The sequence below is a fragment of the Fundulus heteroclitus genome, chromosome 4 (genome assembly GCF_011125445.2).
Source record: "Fundulus heteroclitus isolate FHET01 chromosome 4, MU-UCD_Fhet_4.1, whole genome shotgun sequence".
Taxonomy (NCBI): Eukaryota; Metazoa; Chordata; class Actinopteri; order Cyprinodontiformes; family Fundulidae; genus Fundulus; species Fundulus heteroclitus.
The window spans coordinates 13,042,468-13,067,693 of NC_046364.1; the positions used below are offsets into that span (position 1 = coordinate 13,042,468).

The following is a 25,226-nucleotide window of genomic DNA, read 5'->3' on the forward strand; positions in this document are numbered from 1 at the left end:
CAGATAATTTAGAAAAATGTATTAAAATATGTATGTTTACTCATACTCTAATAACTCTACATAATTTTGATGAATCCCTTTTCAAATTGCTCCCCAGGTAAACACCAGCAAGGCAGTCTTATAGCTTTACAGTATCTCTTAGATTCAGTATTTAACAGTTACAAAGGTGACAGAGTCATTTCTACCCAAACCTTTGTACCTTAAGACAGGCATATCTTAAAACTGTTGATTTTTGAAAAAGCTAATAGTGTTTCCAAAACGCATGAAACATAACTATATCTTTGGTTCCATTGTGTTCTTATTTTATGAAAAAAAAAATGTTTTCTTTCGGTGACACTTAACAATTAAAACATTAATCAACTTTAAAGATTGTCATTCCTTGAATAAAATCTTGTAGTAAAACAAAGGTTCAGTGCCATTGTCTCTCTGTCATTTCTATTCTTGGCTTGGATTGTTTAACATCCCCTTTCAACCTCCACTATTCATATTAACTCATGTTTCTTAATTAAATCAAGAACCAAGAAAACAGAATCTACTTTGCCATCCATAATTTGCCTTTTCCGGGCATCAGTTGCTTTTCATCACAGAGCTTGGCTGTTGACGTGTTTTGCTGCAGTCAGTTGTACTTAATTTCCATTGTAAATTTAAGTCACCACCATTTAATGCAGTAAAAGCAAAGCTCTCATCAAATGATGTAAAGGTATAAAGCAAAAAACAATACCATAAAAATATATGTAATAAAAATCAAAACAGGTTCTGTCAATAAGCACTCAGACAATAACACAAATGAGGTCTTAGAAATAGCTGAAAACCAACAAAGAATGAGAGCACAACATATAATCGGTAATCAGGGTGTGGCGTTAGTGTGACCAGATAATTTTTCAATCGCTCAGCAACATATTTTGTCAAAACCTTCTAGTGTGACCAAGCAATGCAGAGGAAAAAGTTATTTCTACATCTTCACCCAGTGCCTTTGTTTGTGTGTATTAAACCATTCTTAATTAGAATGGTCTAAATATTACAACTAACCAACTGGTTGCAACTTCAAAATCTGCAACCTAAAATGTAAGGGAGCTGAAATATTTACATAATTTCCTTTAATGTTGTTTACCCTTAAAATTATACAAATCATAAATACTGCACATGGTTAATAAAACAGATTTATAAAGCCGCAGCAGTCTTTTAGGGTGCTGTTTCACAAATGTAATAAAATTAAGTTATGTAACAAGTGATGTATGTAAGTTTTTTGTTGTTGTTTCTTCAAAGAATTTGCTCTATTAACCTTAAAGTTTATGCCTTTAGGCAGCTAGACCTCTCAAAAACAACCTTAGTTGTCCTCTGGGAACAATAAGCAGCCATCAGAGTACTAACGATTGATTGTTAGCCGGATGGTCCCCTTTTGCATGTGAGCAACCAGTTTTGACTATCACCATTAAACGTGTTGATCCGCTATCTGAAGGCACTGCTTATAAGGCGTTTACAGAGTTTACTTGTGACTCCTTCGATTGAAGAAGTGTCTTGGGGAAGAGAAGACATGTTTCAAGAACCCATCCAGAGGACCTACTTAACTTCTTATTTTTTTCTTATTTTTTTTTTTTTGGCTTAGTTCCCACTGTTGAAGAAATGTTAAGTTCTATGTTTTATGCTCTTACATGTAACTGCATGTTTATTATTAAAGATATATTGTTTAATATTTCATACTATAAAGATTTATAGCATGATTGCGGTGCTGATATTTAGTACAGTATGTCAGGTATTATTTAATTAACTTTGAATCAAACTAATTCATTGAGGGAAATCCTCTCTCTAAAGTTTTTGGTTGGAAAATTAATGCTAACTCCAAATCTTCAGTTTGGGCTTCACTCATAGACACAAAGTCTATAAATAACTACAAAACACATGAAAGTTAACCTGACAGCAACAGCAGCCGGTGACATTGTCTGTAAGTAAGCACACCTCGGGGCCTCTGAATTTCAGTTCAAACTCTGCCTCATCTACAGCGTTCCCACGCTCGGAGGCCCCTCGGCCTCCCTTGCCTTAAGTCTTTCTTTGCAGAAATATTTCTTGGCTCACTGCACGGGCCAAAACGTTTTTAGCTGTAGGATGAAAGAAGCATTTATCATTTAGTTCCATTTAATTTTACTCTTACCTCTGTTGCCGCAGTGCGCTGTATATTTTTACAAAGGAAATTTCTCCAGACGCGCTAAGAAACAAAGGTTAGCTACAATACGTTTATATTTCACCCCAATATGAGTAATGGTGGAAGACATTTAGCCCACTGTGAGACAAAATAAGTATGAGTTACAGTTTCAATCCGCCCTTGTCCAGAGAACTTCAATCACTCAATTTCTCTGAGCAGTATGCTTCCAATCCCGGCAAACAGCTGGCCTGGCATTTAGAACACATGGGGATTAGGGGCTTGATTTAGTTAGAGGCTCAATCCAGAGTGAGACCACACAAGCACTTATGATGCCATGTTCTCTCCTCTGCTGCCTTTGTGATGTCTTTCTTTTTGTGCCGCTTGCAGACATAAAGTACACAACAAAAGATGCCACGTGTATATCAGTCATGATCATTGCGACACACACCTCTAATATGCCTCCCTCTTTTTATTATGTATATTTAGAAAGAATAACATCAAAGTTGTTGGAAGCTGCTATTAGAATATCTAATGTTTACCTCGGGTACCTTAGAAACATAACATTCTAAATATGATGTTTTTTTCTAACAAATGCTGGATTTAAAATAATCTCCTGGCTCTCGACATTTCCTGTCTTGACCAGTCCGTCGTGCCACCATAAGCCCTGCTGATAATTGTATGCTTTTACTCCGCCTCAGGAATGCAAGGCGTACAGCTGCTTTTGACAACGTCAGTATGTGTGAACAGTACACCTCTACGTCAATGTGCTTTGACAGGATGCACGAAAGAGGAATCTGTCAACTCAAGATTTCCCACTGGCTATCACCTCTCATTGGTTAGTACAAGGAAGTGATTTGCATGTGGTGGGAGTGTCCTGAGCCAGCACTGAGATGAATGACTTGTTCAAGTCAGAGAGAAATAAGGCATAGCACTCGGCAGAGGTCTGCTCAGCTCAAAGCTCAAAATGCCTGAGTTAGTTAAGCTGCCACTCATCCTGCTGTAAGTGGAAAGTGCTAGACGAGGACATAAACATGTTCAGGAGCAGGCACTCGAGCAAAAGAGAAAGAATATGGGTAAGTTTTAAGATCATTTGCATTTTTTTTTAAAGTCACTGAAACTCTACTAAAAACTGTTTTGTTTTTTTATGTAAAAACGGTGAGTTTTTGTAGGATTACCCTGGAGACATAAGTTTATTTTTCTTGTTATGCATTTTTTTTATTATTCTGGTATTAAAAAACCTACCAAATGTAACTGTAAGCCAGGACTTAGATTTAATTTCTTATTGAAGCTTGTAATAATTAGATCGCTCTTATTTGGACAACCTCTAAAACTAAATATAAAACAAATATACAATTTCATGCAGACCTACAAACCATAAATACTAAAATTCACAAAAAATCTGAGTTTTCGTCTACCTTTTTTGGTCAAACTGAATTATCTTTTCACTTTCTTGTATTACAGGGTTTCTACATCCTCATGCTGTACACCAACCCCCTCTCCTGTCTGGCAAATTTCAGTCAAGCAAAAGAGCTCATCTATAAGATAAAGGAGGGATTACCCAAGGGGACTTTCATCGGGGCTATTGGAGTGGACTTACATTTGGATTTCACAGTTGAGCCCCCCTTTTTGTTTAGCCTCACTCAAAAGAAGGTCACTGAACAGTATGTAAACATAAATAATACTACCGGGGAGCTTTACACATCCACTGCTGAGATTGACAGGGAGACCCTCTGTCCTTACAGCTCAGAGGAGCACGGATGCTTTCTTTCACTGGACGTGTTTGTGTTGCCTCAGCAATACTTTCAGCTTGTCAAAGTGAAGCTTTTAATTGAAGACGTGAACGACAACAGGCCGAAGTTCCCCACAGATGAAATCTGCATGTTTGTCCCAGAAAACACACCAGTCAATGCCCGTTTTGCGGTGGAGCAGTCCGCTGTCGACCCGGACCTTGGGATTTATGGAGTTCAGACCTACTGGCTGGTTAACGACTTTGGTGTGTTCACTCTGGATGTTGAGGAGAACGATGGAGGTGAGCTTACACCATTTCTCATTGTGACAGACTTTTTGGACAGAGAGACGCAAGATGAATATGTTACAGATATCATAGCAGAAGACGGAGGGACCCCTCCCCTACTTGGAGCTGCTACTTTAAAAATTGCCATCACAGATGTAAATGATAACTGCCCCAAATTTACAGAGTCACAAATTAATGTCACTCTGCACGGGAATACCAGCAAAGGGGCACATTTGGCACATTTGCATGCTTTTGACCCTGACCTTGGTGCTAATGCTCAGATCAGCTACGCTTACAGTGAACGTGTGCCAAGGGACACCAGGAGCTTGTTCCATTTGGACAAAATTACAGGCAGGATCAAGCTAGCTAGGAAAATAGACTCTGTCACAGCCACATTCTACAAACTGACTGCTCTAGCAAATGGACCCGGCTGTATCCCTGCTGTTGCAACTATAACCATCTATGTCAGCAAAGTGGTTACAGGACCCCCTGCTGTTATACCTCGGTACATTGCACCTGAAAAGGATGGAGTGGTGACGTTGAAGGAGTCTGAACCAGCCTTTTCTCCAATAGCATTTTTTACCATCAAAAACATGGACAAAAACCAAAAGGTTGACTGTTATTTGGAAGGATCCGGTCCCTTCAACCTTGTCCCATATCAGCAGTTAGAGAATGAGTATTTACTAGAGACTACAGAGACTTTGGACTATGAAACGACACAGGGATATGAGCTTATTGTGGTTGCTAACAATACTCAAGGTCAAGTCCTAAAGACCTTCCTGAAAGTGCAAGTTTTGGATGAGAATGACAATGCGCCAGTGTTTCAACAGTCTTTGGTAGAAATATCAATTGAGGAAAACAATTCACCAAACATCTTCCTAACCCAGCTCCAAGCCTCTGACCCAGACAGTGAAAGTCGAGGGGAGGTAATTTACATCCTTGGGGGTGATACTCCTGGGATTTTTGTTCTGGATCGTCTCACAGGGGTTTTGACTGTTGCTACATCCCTTGACAGGGAGGAAAAAGAAAAATATCGGTTTATAGTTAGAGCAGTGGATCAGGGGACGCCCAGGAGGGAGTCAATTGCTACAGTGGTAGTGACTGTATTGGATCGCAACGACAACAGTCCACGTTTCATTAATAAGGATTTTACCTTCTTTGTGCCGGAGAACTTTCCTGGGTATGGGGAGATTGGTGTCCTCTCTGTAACAGATGCTGATGCTGGTAAAAATGGGTGGGTAGCTCTGTCCATCATTAACGGCAGTGACATCTTCATGATAGACACTGGCCGAGGTGCACTGAGGGCCAAGACTTCTTTGGACCGGGAGCAGCAAGGAACATACAACCTGTGGATTGAGGCAGCTGATGGTGGGGAGCCAGCATTGTCCTCTGTTACCATGGTGACTGTGCTCTTGTTGGATGTCAATGACAACCCGCCAATTGTCCTCTTCCCTCAGTCCAACCAGTCCTACATGCTACTGCTGCCCAGTACAACACCTGGAACATCAATCGCAGAAGTGTACGCAGTGGACAAAGATACGGGGATGAATGCTGTGATTGCCTACAGTATCATTAAAAGGAAAGGTGGTGAGCCAGGGTCATTTGCCATTGACCCAGAAACAGGAAACATAACATTAAAGAGAGAGCTCAACAACAGGGGGCTTTACAGCCTTCTGGTGAAGGTTAGTGATCATGGCCAACCTGAACCACTTTACTCAACGGTCATGGTTAACTTCTTTGTCAATGAAACAGTGAGTAACGAGAGTTACATCCATAGTCTGCTGACCAGAGAGATTGACATAGAAATTGAAGAGAAACCCTGGTACGTCGGTCAGATGACAGATGGGCCTGAGAGGTATGAGCTGTTTCCCTGTCGACCTGTCCTCATCGCTCTTTCAGTGGCATGTCTGGGGTTGTTTTCCCTGGTTGTCATGTTGACAACCTATATATGCTGCAAGAGATTCAAAAAGATCAGGAAGAAAAGCTCAGAAGTGGAAGTACCTTTAAAAATGAAAAACGGCTCAACACACTTTTTGAACAGAAAACTCAGGACGATGTCCCACATCTGATAATCAGTTTTGCACACATCCAAATACTACCACTGTTTACGTGAATGTTTACAACTATAACTGTAAGAAGTACAGCTCTCACATGAAGTTGCTCTTTTTGCTTTGGCCATTTTAGTATTATTACTGCAACACGTCCAGGACGGAAGGGGCTAAGTTTGTAATTTTATTTTGTCGTCCTGTTCATGATGCATTTGTATTCATGATTCTTTACAATTAATTTAAATATGACGCATCAGAAAATGATTGGCAAGAGAATGATTACTGCATTCTAGCAAAGCAGCAAGAGCAACTGATTAGATGACTGAGTTCCTTTGTAAATATTGTAAAAACTGTTGTACAACTTTATGTAACATTTTTGCACTGGTATGAAAATAGCAAAAGACACGTATCAGCACCAGGGGTCCAATCTCTTGAATCACTTCAAGAAAGGATTCATCCATTGTGGTTGTCAGTGGAGGTTTGAGAAATTTTGAAATATTTATTTTTCTAAGAAAATGTCCAGGTATGTTCACAAGGCAAAAATGTAATTTCTAAGCTTAAATGTTGTGAAACACACTGGTTGAGAAAGCATTCTCTCGGAAATCCTTGATTTGTGCATTTTCAAAACTTAACCAGAGACCTGGCAGGCTTTTCCGGGACAATCAGGCTCATTGTTTAGTTCTAGGTCGGTTGCTTTGGACTGCAATGAGTTATATGTCATGCATGTTAAAGAATATCCCAGAAACGAGCTAGCACGGGGTCCTTATGGGTTTTTTTGTTTTGTCAAAATCTTGTCTAAGCACCGTGAGTAAATATAACAGACTTCCAAAAGGGAAACCTACCTGTAGTCAGTTATATTTATATCACATAAAATCCAATCCAATACAGCTAAAAGTTCATTAAAGATAATAAATGAAACTGTTTCCACAATTTTTTGTCATACATGTGTCTAACGTTAAATGATGTCACTCTAATTTAAAGAATAATGCCATTATTAATGTGTCTGTAAAATATGCTTCAAGTGTTTGAAAGAGAAAATCAGATAAAACTATTAAAGATATTTATTTTTATAATATTTTGGATATTATCCGATGCTGGTATGTCTCATATGTCCTGTATATTTAAAACTGTTTGTGTGATATCCTTTATCAAATCATGAAAGCCTCAAAGGTCATTTCTTTCACCTATATACCCATTTATTAACAGGTTGTTTAATACAGCAACACACAGGTTGAGGTTTACCTATATTCATGTTGCCTGTTTGTTTGGATATTAATAAATATAAAAACACACAAAGTATTAATTCCATACTGGGGGGGGGGGGGGGGGCTTTTTAGAAAATCATGGAACAGTTAAATAGTCAGTAAAATTAACTCAAATACACTTTTTCAGATGTGTGATCTAGTATTGAAGTGATTAATGCATTACACCACACACAATGCTAATGACATGACAGTTCAAAATAGTTTGCATCGCCGTTATCACCTGCACAGGTCAGAGCTGGTGCAGTAACACTCAGGGTAACACTTGGAAGGTAACACGTTGCTCTTGTCTGCAAGGTCAAATCAACTTTCCTCACCTTTTTTGAGTTGCACTGTTGCACTATTACTGCCACAACCAGTACAAATTTGTGAAATATCACCCATGAAATTGTGAAAGTGCCCGTGACACCTTCTCCTCCAACATACGCACACCTAATCTTTGGTTTTATGAAGGTGCCGCGTCCCCGCTCAGTGCTTGTTTGTGTTTGCCGTGAAAGCTGTACAGACACAAAGCCTTTAGGACTCTGTGTTTTCTTGTTAACGGGATGTACACTCCCCAGAGAGGAATTCTGTTGTATTAAGCACAGCTGAAACCTGTTTGGCTTTCACAAAGCAGAAAACATCCAAGCAAACCTGTGCTCACAATGTGCTCACCCAAGCAGCTTCTTAAGTGATCACAGGCTTTTCAGGGCGGAAGTGTGCCATGCAGGCACAGAACACATCAGGAGCTATCAGCTCAGTGTAATCCCCAGTAATCACCACTGGCCCAATTGTGCATTACACAAATAGGCGGAAAGATGATAAATTGCATAGAGATACCAGATGTGCACAAAATGATAAAAGGCAATAATGGAGCATGTTTTAATAAGAACAAAATCTCTCACAAGGTGTGACATCTAAAGAATGCATTTAATCTGCCTCATGCCCCAAGACAAGTATAACTGGATTTGAATGTTTTTTTTTTCTACATCAGTGAAACTATGTCCTTAAAGAAAAATTCTGCTACGTAACTTGTTTAGCAAAAGAGGACTTATTGTTTTGATCCATAATAATCATTATATATTAAAAGGCAAACTACGCTGCCTGCATTAAATGTTGTTCATCCTTGGAAAATTAGGTGCTGTGTCCTAACCTCATTCATCAAGCAGACTCCACGCCCAGTCAATACCCTGGTGATGCATTTCCATCAAGCCTATACCAAAAACTTGCTTGCAGCCAAGTAACCCTTAATTTGATGCGGTGTCTGGATAATTTTACATTTGTTTTTCACTCTGTGTAAATACATGCACGATGTGATTAATTGCAGAAATAACAATGGAGGTCTTACTTCATGTCTCATTTTCTCCCCCTTTTTGTGCTTTGAGTTTTTCAGTGTTTTCCTGAGTTTCTTTTTCTTTTTTTTTGCCTGAGCATGTTGGGTCAGGAAACAATAACACAAGACTGTTGGGTCATTACAGCTCTTATGAGAAGAGGTCCTTGTTAATAAATTAAGCTTGGATTTTATTTTGCTAGCATATTTAATTTCATCAGTTAGATTTTGAACAGTCAGGTATAATGGCAAACACATGGTGCACTAAATAACACCCATACACTCTTTTTTTAGGATACTCTCTTCTCTTGTTCAGATATTTTTATTCTCTCGAGGTGTTAGTCTATGACAGTACCAGAACTGTGAGCAAAAAGAAAACTAAATAGCAGCATTAATAACGTAATGCCGAGGTTACACAGACCCCAGGCAGCTGTGGTAAGGTACATGAGCTGAATGTTAGTGTCAACATGACATGCTCGTATGCACACGCAATACCAACCGGTCCCTCATATTTGTCACACTTCAGAAAATGTTGGATGGAAGATGAGGTTATCACAAGAGTACTTTAAGTTTGTCCCCAAAGGAAAGATGTGGCAAGAATTTCAGGATCTTTTTTTTTTTTTTTTTTTTTGATAATGTAGCTCAGAAGCAGCGCAGACAGATAGTTTTCTGACATTAACATTTCAGAAATAAGTCCAATTTCTTTTGCTTTCTTTTTCCATCAGTCTTCACGCCACTCTTCAACAGAGCAACATTCATTTTTAGATGTGTTTAGAGAATCTCTTGAACATTCTGCCTGTAATTGGTGTAAGCAGCTGCCTTAAGTTTTCTTGGTAATGATATCTTAAAAATTTTAGATGTTTTCTTTGGCAGAAACTGTCAGCCTCCACCAGATGAAACAAAAAAGCATCGGTGAACATCCAACATCAGCTCTTCATATCACTGAGAATTGTGACCAATTATTCAATCTTTGTTTCATCTAAGATGCACACATTGCTTCCTAAGGAGTGTTTCAGGCGGGGGCTTTGTGGCACACACCCAGCAGGTTCTCTTTTACACCATGTTTAAAGAACCGGGACGGCTGTGTAGGTACATTTGCATTGCTAAATTGCTGCTTCACACCTGCTTGTGTGCATTCATATTTGGAGCCTTTGTACCACTGTAATGCTGTGATGCATATGCTCCCTGAGCACTCCAGAGTAGATGCTGTGGATGCTGTAATCTATTTTCAAAAAAATTTCCATTGGTGGTGTGAAGGTATCTTCGCTGCTAAATAAGCATAATTTTTTAGCGACGTAACTGATAGGGTAGATTATTTAGGAGCTGATATTCACAAAGGAAATCAAGTCCTTATCAGTTGTGTTAAGTCTCTGTGGTATTCTGGCCTTTCTTCAACAACTGGAAAATATAAGTAATTTAAAAATGAAGATAGCCAGAATATATATTTCTAACCTGTTAAATTTTATAGAAACCATATTTTTCCTTTTATTTTAAATGGTCCTTTGTTCAATCGGATTCTATAGGTCAACTGAACTTGGTTAGCCTTATGCTGCAACTTTGCCCTGGTCTACACAATCAGTTGTGAGAACTTACTGAGATTAACTCGAATGGTTTTTAATCTTCACGGGGCTGGTTTGATATCTGCCTTGTTAAATGAATGCTGGATATTACAGGGATAGAAACAGCTGGGAATGGTGGGGGTTAGTCCAGACAGAAACACTTGACAGCTTTTTCACATGACTGATCCCCATCTGTGATAATTCTGCTGAAAGTCAGTTTGAAATCATCAAAATAAGGGCATGACGAGATTTAGAAGGGTGACTAAGATTATACTAAGAGAATTAAATACAGCCGCATACAAATATATGAGCCACATACACATCTCAACCTTTGCCCCTGCATACTTTCTCTGTTTTCTATCTTCGTCTGGGCCTTTTACCCCTTCTAGGAAAGTCTATCTAAAATTACATTAAATTCTTAATGGTGTAGACAGCAGGTAATTATCGTCAGTCACAGCCTTATCCCATTTCCAGATTGGCTTAATTGTAGGTCCCTGCCATGAAATCAAACAAATAAAGACACAATGAGAGGCCTAGGTTGGGTTACACAGCTCCACTGAATAGAGGAGGGTACATTTCCCAAGTTATGACATCAAATACAGCCCTGTCTCACAAGAACACACACACGCGCGCTTTGTTCAATCTTCAATAATGCATCTCCATATTCTCCCAGTGAAAATCACTGCCTTTGATCTCCAACATCTTTCATTTGCTGTGATGCAACAAAATATAATCCAATCGCACTCTTCTGATCCTGCTGTGGATTACGTTACTAATTTCCTTTATTCCTCCGTCCCCATTTCTCTCTCAGTTTCATCTGCTTCATTCCAGCAAAAATACAAAGAGGCGTCCAGGGAATTAACTGTGGCAACTTGGTTCTGAGCAACTTATTTTTTCCCACAACTACCAGATGATTTATTGCCATAATCTCGTGCCACTAGATTTATGTCCGATCCTAACCTCACTGCAGGGCTTTTGGATAATAATAATAATAATAATAATAATAATAATAATAATAATAATAATAATAATAATAATAATAATAATAATAATAATTTCATATAATAATAATAATAATAATAATAATAATAATAATAATAATAATAATAATAATAATTTATTTATCTCCAAGTTCAAAAATTTTAAAAGTAAATATAATGTGTTTTGCATTCAAACTTGTTTGCCCATCCTTTTTCTACACCTGTTTAGTGCTACTAAGGGGCATAGAGGGCTAGAGACTATCCCAGCAGTTAACAAGAAAAAAAGGAAGTCTCTAAACAGGACCAGCACATGGCGGAAACAAACACACACACACACACGGGGGCACAGTAGATTCATCAAAAAAACATGTCTTGTATGGTTTTCCATTGCCTGAGGAAGCTGAGCAACACAGAAAAAAAACAAGAAAAGCATGGAGAACATACACAAACAAAATTTGCAAAGATTGGCAGAAACTTTCTATCTGAAAGTCAACTGTCCAAACCATCAAAAGTAACATAGTGTACAGGGAATATGTTGAAGTTATGAAAATGCTCAAATAATTTCTACATTTTCGTGTAAAAAGATTAGAGCATATTTTGACAAATTAATTCTTTAAGACATACTGGGATCTTCAACTAAATGTGTTTTTCTATTTACATAGGACACCAGTGATGTACTCCATAAATCTAGTCCAAAAAAATAATATTAATACATTTCTGCATTTTTCTTTTCCTTGTATTTCAGTATTAATAAGCTCATAGCTCTAAGATTGGCTGTACTGTGAATGGAACTGAGTGCTGATTTTCACTAAATGCTGAAGTGGGTTTCAATGAAGCTGAAGCACTTCATGCTTTTTTGTGGGTGCTTGTGTTTAATTAAAGCACCAAACTCAATTTTAAATCAAAATGTAATTTAATACTCTGGTACATTGGCAAAAAAAAGGGCCAACTGGATCATTGGCATCTTTTTCCAAAGTGTGTTTGGAAGCCACGTATACAGCGTCAACATTTTTTAAATTCTCTAAAGATTGTATTTCTTTGGTTCTACAGTTAAAACAAGATGTTTTTACTTACATGGCTTTTGAACTGTACGACCCAAGTGTGACCCATTTTGGGCAACATTACCTCTTCTCACAGTAATGTGCGGTAAATTTGGCCCTTTCCTCTTAAACAAGTGCTATAACTGAGTCAGGTTATTTGCTCACACAATTTTTCAGCTCTGCCCTCTAATTTTCCATGAGACTGAGACTGGGACTGGGATCACTCCAAAACATTGACTTTGGTATCATTAACTCACTTTGTAGCTAGTTTTGCTGTATGATTAGCGTCATTGTCTATTTTAAAAAGCAATTTACATCCATGCTTTAATTTCCTAGCCACTGTCTGAGATGTTGTGTCAATATTTTCTCATGATGTTCTTTTCCCCTGGTGGAGTACATTAGTCCCTCGTGTAGCAAAACACCCAGACAGCATGATGCCACCCTTTTACTTCACAGTTCACTTTTTACTACAAATGTAATGATGGTCATTATGGTCAAACACTCCCGTGTTATATTCATCAGACCAAAGGATACATCTCCAAAAAAACGGGGCATTTTCCCTGAGTAAATTTTCAAACCGTAATCTGTATGTTTAAGTTGTGTTTGGAGCAACGGCTTCTTCACCTCCGGGTGGCCTTTCATCTTATGACAGAACAGAGCTCATTTCATGTGGATTGCAGCTCTCTAATATCGGCTTCAGTGACCATCTTCACAAGGTCTAAGGGTTAATGTGCACATTTTGCCCCAAAACGGGTTCAGTCCTATGACACAGAACTTATCTCTTTCATCAAACTATGAATGGCTCAGTATTCCAATGCTCCTTAGATGTACGTATACAATTGTTTGAACAGATGGATGCGGCACCTTCAGGTATCTGAAAATTGTATCAAAAAGGTGGAGGTTCATAATTATCCACTTGATGTCACACCTGATTTATTACTAGTGCGGGAAATACATCTTAAATGGAGGGGGGCCTCCATTTAACTTAAATGCTGTCCATTGACCTTTGAGAAGATAGCACAGCTATGACATCATCATTTGGGCTTCCCCACATGTTTTTAAATTCACAGAAATCATATTGAATGCACACAACTGAATGTGTTGAATGTCATAAGGATTCCTCTTTCCTCTCCAGAATATTGCCAACAATAGAAATATTCTGTCCAGGGTGTGATGATGAAAAGCTTGTCTGTGCATTTTTTAATTCAAGGCTGGACTATTGTAATTCTTTACTATCAGAAAGTCCACAAAATGCAGTTCAAAGTCTTCAGCTGATCCAAAATGCTGCAGCAAGAGTTCTGATGAAAATCAACAAGAGGGATCATATTTCTTGTATTTTAGCTTCCCTTCATTGGCTTCCTGTTAAATCAAGAATAGAATTTAAAATTCTTCTTCTAACGTATAAAGCCCTTAATAATCAAGCTCCATCATATACCAGAGCTCTGATTACCCCGTATGTTCCTAACAGAGCACTTCGCTCTCAGACTGCAGGTCTGCTGGTGGTTCCTAGAGTCTCTAAAAGTAGAATGGGAGGCAGATCCTTTAGTTATCAGGCTCCTCTCCTGTGGAACCAACTCCCAGTGTTGCTGTATTCTTACACCCCAGTAAATAAATATGTTGTGTGTTGTGACTAATTTCCCAATCACTCCAATCATTTTTGTCTTTTTTTTTTTCTTTTGACCAGTGACAGACGAAAAGTGATCATCTTCCAATTGAGTAGGCAATGTTCACTTTCCCTCATGTGCATGACAAATCTTATTTAGGAAAACCGTACAAAACATTGTGATTCACCCAGTCTATACACACGCTCTATATAAGGATATAGCTCCCATGTAGAGAGCTATTAAAAGTCACCTCTCTTAACCACCTTTTTTTTTTTTGGCCTTGGTTTGTTAAATTATTTTTGCCGAGAGCATTTAAAGCACCATATACAATCACCAATTAATTAAAATATTGTGGTTGTGTTTAATCTAATTTGTACACACACACCGGCTTTATATGACATCTAGTTTACAGACCTGAGGGTACGTGTCAACCGCTCCAGTGTTGACATTTGTTCCTCCAGTCCCATCCTGTCCCTTGGTATCTAACTCATGATCAAGACCAAATGTTCTTTTACTAGTACCATAAATGAGTTCAATAGTAGTCAATTATGTTGAGAGCAAACATTGGAAAATTAATTGCTGAACCACTGAGAAGGGTTATTCTGCTCATACCTCAGGGCTACATATAACTGTTTGCATGAGAGGAAGTAATAAATAAATACAAAGGACAAGCACAGAACCACAAAACAATTGTGTATTTATGCTCAGTAAACTACCCCTCCTGTTAGTTGGGTGAATTTATTAGTAAACCTTCCATCTGAATTTAACTACTGTTTGCTTGAATTCAACCCAACATGCATGTTTAAAATTAAACAGGCTGTTATATTGAAATTGGATTAAGTCTATACTTTTCCACATTCTGCATTCTGCTGTGTAGGTTAAGGCGTGATAATGTGAACTGTACGTCAAGAGTTATCTGGTCAATATTACAAAAAAAAAAAAAAAGAGAAGTTAAATAACATTGAATTTAATGAGTGAATTTAACTACTGAAGTGTGGTTCTTTGAAGTAGTTCTGAGTTGTTAACATCTTACAGTAGGCAGACGTGAGCAGAATGAAACGGCAGATACTCTCATGGCACAGCGAGTGTAATGGTTGCTCTGACTGGTGCCTCTTATGATGCCCATTTTAGAAATGTTAAATACTGCAAATTATGTCCTAGCAATTCAGACAAATACTGCATTGCCTGATTTTTGTTCCATGCGCTCAATTATTTCTTTGACTGCTTTTTTCTATTTTTTTCTACTGAAATGATGTGCCTTAGGCTGCTTGTCGGCTGAGGTCCATTATTCTGCATATATAAGTGTCTGTCTGCCCACACTTTAGTAAACCTTTTGATTGGGTCTCTTGAGGGGTTTTTTCATCCATTCATCCTTTTTAAATGAAAATTTAAAAAAAAAAAGTTCAAAGTGCTGGAAGCCATGCCTGTGAGATACTGTCTAACTGAAGCACTGGAATCACTGCTGCATAGTCAGGTGAAGTTCTGTCCCTGCCAAGCTGTAGACATGGCAGTAACAACCCACAGGATGTGATGGTAACAAAATAGTTCTCTGCAGATTCTGCTCTCTTAGGAGGTTTGAACCCTACGATCTCTGGCTCTCTCTGCTCTTTCTCCATCCAGCAGTCCTTTCTCTGCGTTATCTTGTGCATACAGATGGACTTCTATCTTCTCTGAAAAGGCAAAGTCGTCGCGTTCACTGTTTACTGTGGTTGTTTCAAAATAACACTAGCAGAATGACAGTCTCAGGTGATTGGACGACTGAGCTGTTTCCATGCGTCACAGATGGCTCTCGCATGACTCCCCTTACTCCAGAATGAAAAGGTTTCTCTTTTTCCGCCAACGCAAATCATAATGTCCACTACAGGTATAGGGTACCTATTAATCCCACTTTAAAACACTATAAATACATCCTCTAAATTATAGTTTCTCTTTTTAAAGGCATAAAATGAATTCAGACTGAGTGAAACAACCCCCTGCCCCCATCAAAAGGGATCTTTTTTTCCATCCCAAAAAAAAAAAATTAGACTTCAAAGACAGATGCCTTTTAGGGTCGGTCTGTCTGGCTGTCTGAGCTGTAGCAACAAACCAAGTTAATGGAGTGCCAGATGAGCGTTCCTTATTAATATTGGCCACTCATGCATCACAGAAAGCTGTTTCTGTTTCTGTCAAGGGGAACTAAGCCCCCTCACTTACTGTGGTGAGTAAAACGTGTGTATGTCTGTATTTTCATTTCCCTCATTTGCCTCCTGATTAGTTACAGCATGACTTAGTACCAGCCTTGTTTGCACACTGGTTGAGGACAGTCAGTGTGTTGACTTATCACATAGACACTCACTCTACACTATTACCTCTGGGGCAAATTTGACCTTCCGTATTCTAGTTTACAGGGGTGAGGCAAACACTTCACCTGAGATAAGACAACAGAGACGCGCTTTGGTCTAAATGACGATCAGGGGGCAATGGGGGGGGGGGGAAAAGGGAGAAAAGAAAACACACCTAACCCCAGAGATTATTTGCAGTTTCTAAGCTGACAGCCCCAGGCAAGGGATCACAACACCAATGCAAACACAAGCACAGACATGCACAGGGTGAACGCTGAATAAGTACAGAGAAAAGAACAGAAAAACATCAACCTGTGGGTATTTGGATGCTACTAACTGAATGAGCCTCACAAAATACAATTTCTAGTTATTTTTCAACATGCTCTGTACAAGGGGTAAAATGTGTTTTGAACATGTCACGTTTTCTCAGTAAAAAAAAAAAATTCTTTACTGGGCCAATGACACAAAAATCCTCACTAGATGTTGGCAACAACCCAAGTAACGCACACACACAAATAAAATAAAGCTAATTAGTCCACAAATAAACTTATGGTTAAAACATTGGAATGACATAGGTGCTGGTCATATAATTAGAATATCATGAAAAAGTGGATTTTTTTTGAGTAAATAATTTAACGAAATAACTCATTCATTTCACACAGACTAATTTATTATAAGTTTTTATGATCATAACTTACAACTAATGAAAACCCCAAATTCAGTATCAGAGAAAATTAGAATATCGTGAAAGGGTCCAATATTGAGGACACCTGGTGCCACAATCAGCTAATTAACTTAAAACACCTGCAAATGTCCATAAATGGTCTCTCAGTCTAGTTCTGTAGGTGACACGATCATGGCGATGGTTTGACAGTTGTTCAAAAGACGACCATTGACACCTTGCACAAGGAGGGCAAGACACAAAAGGTCATCGCTAAAGAGGCTGGCTGTTCACAGAGCTCTGTGTCCAAGAACAGTGATAGAGAGTTGAAGGGAAGGAAAAGATGTGGTAAAGAAAAATGTACAAGCAATAGGGATCACTGCACCCTGAAGAGGATTGTGAAACAAAACCCATTCAAAAACGTGAGGGAGATCCACAGAGTGGAGTCCACTCTGTGGACTGCAGCTGGAGTCAGTGCTTCAAGAACCACCTGATTGACTCCATGCCACACCGCTTTGCTGCAGTAATCCAGGAAAAAGGAGCCCCAACCAAGTATTGAGTGCTGTACATGCTCTTACTTTTCACATTCTAATATTTCAATTGGCCCACATTTCTGGAAATCCTTGTTTTTTTTTTGGTTTTTTTTGTATTGGTCTTATAATATTCTAATTTCCTGAGATACTGGATTTGGAGTTTTCATTAGTTGTTAGTTATAATCATCACAATTAAAATACATAAGCATATGAAATTTACTAGTCTGTGTGTAATGAATGAATATAATATACAAGTTTCACTCTTTGATTTGGTCACTTGATGACACATTTAAGCATTAAACCTATTTATAGAAATGCATTGAATACTTTGTGGAAAATCCCTATTTGGAAATAAAAACTTCATGAAACCTGTATGGAGTCACAAGCAATACTCAGGTGTTATTTTGACACATCCTTTCTCACAAGCTGTCTTCAAATCTTGAAGGTTCAGGGGGTCCCTGCCATGCATGCACGTCTTCAATTCTCTCAATGAATTTTCAATTGTATTCAAACTGTTCTTGTGGCGTGAGGTTTTGGTCTTGATGGACCGCAGCCACCTGCCAGAGGGAAGTGACAGAAATAGTCTGTGACTGGGGTGCGAGGGATCAGCCACAATCTTCCCTGCACGCCTCAGAGTCCTGGAGGCGTACAGGTCCTGGAGAGATGGAAGATTGCAGCCATTCACCTTCTCTGCAGACCTGATGACACGCTGCAGTCTGCTCTTGTCCTTAGCGGTGGCACCAGCATACCAGATGGTGATGGAGGAGGTGAGGATGGACTCAATGATGGAGGAGTAGAACTGCACCATCATTGTCCTTGGCAGGTTGAATTTCTTCAGCTGCCGCAGGAAGTACATCCTCTGCTGGGCTTTCTTGGTGAGGGAGTTGATGTTCAGCTCCCACTTTAGGTCCTGGGAGATGATAGTTCCCAGGAAGCGGAAAGACTCCACAGTCTCAATGGTGGAGTCACAGAGGGTGATGGGGGTAGCTGGGGCTGAGTTCTTCCTGAAGTCCACAACCATCTCCACTGTTTTTACAGCGTTGAGCTCCAGGTTGTTCTCCCTGCACCAGGTCACCAGATGGTCAGCCTCCCACCTGTAGGCGGACTCCTCACCATCAGAGATAAGTCCAATGAGAGTGGTGTCATCTGCGAACTTCAGGAGCTTGACAGACTGATGACTGGAGGTGCAGCTGTTGGTGTACAGGGAGAAGAGCAGAGGAGAAAACGACAAAGCCCTGGGGGGAACCAGTGCTGATGAGCTGTGAGTCGGAGACATGTTTTTCCAGCTTCACGTGCTGCTTCCTGTCAGACAGGAAGTCTGTTATATAGAGCGTGTCAGTAACAGGTCCTGTAGGACAGCCCACATCATGATGTTCCCAACTGCAAACTTCACTTTTGGCATGGTGTTGTTGGTGTGACGTGCAGAAACATTCTTCCAGCAAACCTAATGTTTGCAAATACGGTTCAGTTCTCGCCTCATCTGACCAGAATATGTTCTCTGGTGTTTCATCGCCCAAATCTTGTGTAGTAAGCTTTGAACAAAAAATTTCAACATGCTTTTTTGCCACCAGTGAAGTGTTGCACAGTGATTGCCGGAGGCTATTGTAGTTGAGTGCATTACTCATTATTTCCACGGAAAACTGTTTAGCAGCTACTCCCAGGCCCTTCTGAAGCTCTCTGCAAGTACCCCTTGGCTCTTGGACAACCACATAAAGTTTCAATGTAATCCAAAACTGTATTTTTTTTTTTTTTTTTTAAATCAGGTTGGCATTCGGATACGATGAGGGACAGTAGCATGGCAACTTCGAGTAAGCTCTCCAGCGGCCATTGATTTTTGTGTGGATGCGGTTTTAAAATAAAGTGTGAAAACATTCAAATCTGAATTAGCATTTTCAGAACAACGATGAATGACCTCTCCAACCTCTCCAACCTCAAATCGGGGGATATTCAACATGTTGGATTGTCTTGCCCTGATATCTTAGCATGTTGGGTGTTCCCCAAGGACTAATGAGCATGCAGCCTGTTGTATGTGACATGTAGCCAATCAGAAAGTGAGGTGAGGGCAAACTGCTCACCTCCATATCATAGTGCAGCAAAAATAGAGCACCCCTTCATGCTGTCTCCACTCCTTTAAACACCTTTTCTTTTTATGTTTTTTTTCTCTGTTAAAATCAGCTTTGTTCTTTCTCCTCATCCATGTTTACTTATTCTGAACTCACATTTGATCTTGAGAGGTTTTGCAAGATTTCCTGTCTGACATTTGAATGACCTTGAGTGAAATCTGTGTGTGGTGTGTTGTGCTCGCCTTCTGAACGCACTCTACACACTGTACGTTTTATCTGAGATTTTTTAATGTTACGTGTGGTGTCTCAGGCTTTGAAAATCAGCTGACTATTTTAAAATCTTGCCATTTTGAACCAGCTGTAATAAGGAGTGTGGTGTTATGTGAGCATGTTACAATGGACAACCAATAGATAAGTCCACTATACCTTTAATAAAACAAAAACAAAAAAAAAATTCAACCAGTGAAGAAACTAACATATCAGATTTTGGCCTGAGATGTCATCATACTGATTTTACATCAAGAATTTAGCAAAGTTTGATTACCCCTACATGACTCAAATCAAAACTCTGGGAACAGGATTTGTAAGATTAGGTCTTTTTTGTAAGCTCAAGAAAACAGACAAAGCTGCAAATGATGTGGATGATCATTAACTTTATGTCTAAGGTTTGTCTTGATGTAGGGGGCATAGCTCAGTGGTTGAGTACTTGAGTGCAGATCAAGAGGTCTCCAATTCCAGTCTGGATGCCCCCTGTGGAGCAATTAAACCCAATAAAAGGTTAACACTTTTCAAGACATGCACCCTGCATTAGAACTAGAGAAGGCTGGGTTGAACTCTGCCTTTCTGAACCGTGTACAGGTCTTTGTCTTCCAAGATACTACATATTACAAAACTAGAATGTGTTTGGTTATTTCATCTTTATGATGACTTCATTCCTGGCTATAACTAGTTGGATTTGACACACACATTGTGCTTGATGAACTTTTCCTCCTAGACGCAACAATGTGTTCTGAGCCTATTTACCAACTAACAATCCCTCAAGGACATTATCAAACTCTGCTAGTTTATTGAACAGAAAACTGAACAAAATAGATTTAAAATCCAACCACCGGAAATCAAACTTCATGAAAATGTGTGCCTCCCTCATTTAAGTTTCCTGACCAGAACCAGCGGGGTGGGAACTCACCAGAGAAATCACATCTCCCAACTGGTGTGGAGGCAGCTGACTTCAGCTTTTTATTTCAGCAACTCCGGATGGATGAATGATTGGGTAAATGGGAACTGCAATGATATCTTTAAAGTTACTGATTGTGTGGGTGTGTGGAGGTACAACCGTCAGGGGAACGGTGAGATGCTGAGTGTTGAGAGCCAACAGGTTCTAGGCTACACACTCTGTCAGATAGGCATCCCTCCAAGTCCTCTCTGTCCGTGTGTCAGAAGGCAGCCAAATGCCTATTTTTAGCTTAGGTCGTCGTTGTTAGCAATTTTTCAAAAATCAACCATTTACTGAAACACAAAACATGAGTATAAGCAAATGCAAAATGGCTACATGTACCAAACAGGTACTTTTCAGAATGCAGTTGTATGCCACAATGACTGAGACTGAAAGAGCAAAGCCACCCACTTCTGATATGAAGGAGCAGAAAGCAAAAAATAAAGTGCAGCACACTGGTCGCTCTTTGGGACATTCACAACATCATTGTTTGTTATCATTGCTGCCGATTTGGAACTTTTATCTTCAAATGTTAATGTTTTTTTTTTAATGTTTTCATTCCAAAATAATGAAGGTGATTGTTTACATTGCATACACACCTTTGGCCTTTTTGTCATACTTGGTAACTGAACTGTGAAATGAGTGTACGCCAAAAGCAGGTGGACATAAATAACCTTGTGTGACTAATTAGCCATTTAGTGGAAGGGGGGGGGGGGGGGGGGCTTATGGCACCCATCTTCTTGGTTGATCATGATTTGTGGATAAATGCAAATCTTGTTTGCTCATAGGTTAATCCTGTGTTTTAAGGGGATTTCAGGTACTTTATAGGTCAAATTTAGCTACAATGAGTGATGACACGTTGCATCCTAATTTGATGACTGTGTACCAGAGCTGGATGGGAATTGGACAGAGGGATTTCTTACGACCTGAGTCTTTTGGGAGGGATGCTGACTTATGTGGACGTGCGCAGACTGATTTTCTATTGATTCAATTTGCCTTTTGGTTTCGCTTTCCTGATTCAGAGAAACTTTAAAGTTTATGAAGGTAAATCATGATCTGCATATGATAACAAGAGATGCTCCATTTCTCCAACAGCATCACTTAGTTGCATCAGTTTTGCAGCTTTGGTGTTCCTGAGCTGCCTCAATGTGTTCAGCTTGAGCACATTTACTGCATCAACATCAGACCCACGAGTTGCTATCTCATTTTCCGGCATGGTCTCGACCTCTGTTTTCAGTGTGCTGACCATGTCCTATTGCACATTACAGAAGCTGATAGTGTTACCAGAGGAGCTGCTCCCAGCATTTTTCTGTGGACCGAAATTTCTAGGTCAAAAAGAGATCTGAGCTTCACTATTTACTGGCTCAGAAACATACACAAATACCCAAGAAAGGAGAGAGATCCCTGGAAACCAAGTTTAAAGACAAAGCAATGCTGACTGATCTGATGTCCATATTGCCGTTGAAACAATCCCCAAAAAATGTCTTTATTTGGATGTAAATGTTCATTCAAGTCTAATCTTCAAGAGTGGTTAACGGCATAAGCATATCTGGTATTTACAACTGTGTGTTTTTTCCACATTTGCATTAATAAAATATGTCCGCTTTTTTAGTGATAGTCATCATAACAAAACAATAATAACTGTTTATAATTGTCAAGTACATTGAAATAGATTGAAAATGGGAAATTCAGAACATTTAATTTACTTAAAATGTACTTAATATAAGGTTTACATGTCTGTCTATGGGTTTTATTTTTGTGACAAACTTGACTAATTTTGAAATAACAATTAATAAATTGTTACTATTGAACTTAACATAAAGTTATTAGTTACAACTTGCATCAACTTGAATTAGTTTTAAAAATTGTCACTTTTTTGTTTTAGCACATCACTGTGCTATACATATTATAAATATACATATTATAAATGTTTTTTTTTAATTATCTAGATCACCTTTACTTATCTGCAAAAGCAACATAGGGCTTCCTATGTTGTTAACAATGGGCTCTAACAAGTTCCAAGCTGTCAACATACTGCTGTGTAAGCCCCATGACGATGAAAAAGAAATATATTTCCCCCAAACTCTGACAGCAGCCTGAAAAACAATGTTGCTCCACACTGTCAGATGGCTTTGATCATAGCTGTCAGTCACTGATCAGAAAGTCATGCTTGTGTGTTGTCGGAGCTTTGTCCAGCAACAACAGCCAGATGCTCAGCTTCGCAGCCTGACTCTTATTTTGGAGGACTGGAGGCACAGCTATGAACAAGATAATTACCTTTGAGATGCAGGTATGTGAGCAGCAACCTGTACAACGTGAAATGATACAAACCAGCCTGTTATAACCACAACAGCACAAAACAGCACGGCAAGTTATTTTTGTTTGCACCAACAGATGCCAGTTGGAATCAGCATCGCACTGCATCTCCACACATGCCATGTTGCCAAAAGTGTTCGCTTGCCCATTCAGTTCATTGAATTCAGGTGTTCCAACAACTCCCATGGCCACAGGTGTATCCAGGACCTAGGCATTCAGACTGCTTCCACAAATATTTGTGAAAGAACGGGTCGCTCTCAGGCGGCTCAGGGAATTTTAGCACATTTTCATGATCAGATGCCAACGTGTGATGAGTCCTTTTATGCAATCTGCTTGCTAATAAATATTCCAGAGGCAAGTTTGACCTATTATTGGGACAAAATTCCCCAATGCACGCTGAGCGGCGAGGCATCTGCAGTTCAGTCCGGTGAGGAATGTCCAAACCTTTATATTGGAGAAACTGGCTCTCCACAGACGCATGGGCTCAACGCAGCAGAGCCGTCTCCTCAGGACGAGACTCAGCTGTGCACATACACCACAAATTTAAGGTACACTCTTTCGAGGACCAAATGCTCACATTTTGGAAAGAGAAGATTAATGGTTTGAGAGAGGGGTGGGTGAAGGAAGCCATTAATGTCAAAAAAGAAAAAAAAAACACGTATAAACAGAGCAGGAGGCCTCAGCTTTCAAAAACATACAGTTCAGCATTATGCCTGGTGCCCAGTCAGTTTCAAACCAATCCACACCTTCCTGTTTGTAACCAAACATCTCTCAGTCAGCCAGGCTACCAACGTTGCCGTATTGTTAGAGGATGTGCCGTTCAGCATATCTAAATTGACAAACACCTTATAAGCTTGGGACATCTCCCACACTAGCTTTGAATTGAGAACAGCTTTCAGATAATGAGCGAAACGTTTGACATCCAGCTATTTTGCTTTTTTTTAACTGTTTTCTGGGCTCACCCATTTAGTTTCATTGAAATAAACTCATAATAGTTCAGCATACCAAGATATTTTGGACAATTTTGTGCTCCCAACTTTAAGGGAATAGTTTAGAGATACTCTCTTCTTGTTCAAACATAGTAGCACTCTATAGCAGAAAGCAAGATCAATAAGTACATGGATGAGTGATTCTGGTGAGCCAGGCCCTCTCGTCTAATATAAGTGCCTGGCCTCACAGTTGTGCCTCAGGTCAAAAATTCCAATAAATACGCTGTTAAACCCTGTGGAAAGCATTCCCAGAGTTGAACCTGTTACAGCTGCAAAGGGTGGGCCAGCATCTTATCAAACCCTACGTATAAACAATAGGATGGTACTTATTCATATGAGTCTGAAGACAAGTGACCAAATACTTTTGGCAACATAGTGTGAACGCAGAGGCTCTCAAGTATTTCAGTTTTTCATATGTTGTGTCATTATTAACAAAAGATTTGAAGGGGATTTTAATTGAAAATGTAACTCTTTTTTTCTATTTCACAATTATGCACTGCTTTTTGATGGCCTGTTACATATAGAATAGAATAGAATAGAATAGAATAGAATAGAATAGAATAGAATAGAATAGAATAGAATAGAATAGAATAGAATAGAATAGTTATTTATTTCCCCATAGTTGGTCGATTCAGGTGTATCACCATCAAGTAAGGGAAAAAGTCCACAAAAAAATGGCATACTCAGGTTACATGCAATGTAAAACTCAGCATGTTGACTTGAAGGTGTACAAAATGCAGATATACACTTGTGCACTTGTGTTAAAGTGTCCAACATGTGTCAGCAGAACAGTATTTTATGCAATTTCATTGAATTTGTCACTTGGATTTTGAATATACAAATATATAGTAGGTCCTCCAAATTGCAGGAATAATTTATTCACTTCAAAGTCAGTGCTGGCATAAGCTCAAAAACACACCACAGGTAAAACAAAGGTTACTACATTCTCTGAGCTTAATTCTTGTCTTTCTTTCTTTCTTTCTTTCTTTCTTTCTTTCTTTCTTTCTTTCTTTCTTTCTTTCTTTCTTTCTTTCTTTCTTTCTTTCTTTCTTTCTTTCTTTCTTTCTTTCTTTTTTTGCATGCCATGTAACCATTAGATGCTATCTGGACAGGTTCATAAAAGTGACAGAAAGGCGCTTTACACAAGCTTTTCTGTGCTGTCCAGATGCGTGTG

The 25,226-nt window shown here is 39.1% G+C and overlaps 1 protein-coding gene across 1 annotated transcript; it reads left to right on the forward strand.

Annotated features, from left to right (window-relative positions):
* Positions 1-3,002: 3,002 nt before the first annotated feature.
* LOC105933808 (protocadherin-20) lies at positions 3,003-7,289 on the forward strand. The gene is made up of 2 exons (XM_012873518.3): positions 3,003-3,213; positions 3,602-7,289. Exons 1-2 carry the CDS (start codon positions 3,172-3,174, stop codon positions 6,221-6,223), a joined length of 2,664 nt encoding a protein of 887 aa, XP_012728972.2. The 5' UTR covers positions 3,003-3,171; the 3' UTR covers positions 6,224-7,289.
* Positions 7,290-25,226: the final 17,937 nt, after the last annotated feature.

What these genes read in the sequence shown, in the direction of transcription:
- LOC105933808 (XM_012873518.3), top strand. Translation starts at nt 3,172, where the DNA reads ATGTTCAGGAGCAGGCACTCGAGCAAAAGAGAAAGAATATGG. An exon ending in GCAAAAGAGAAAGAATATGG is followed by an intron (nt 3,214 to 3,601) that starts GTAAGTTTTAAG and finishes CTTGTATTACAG; the next exon opens with GGTTTCTACATCCTCATGCT.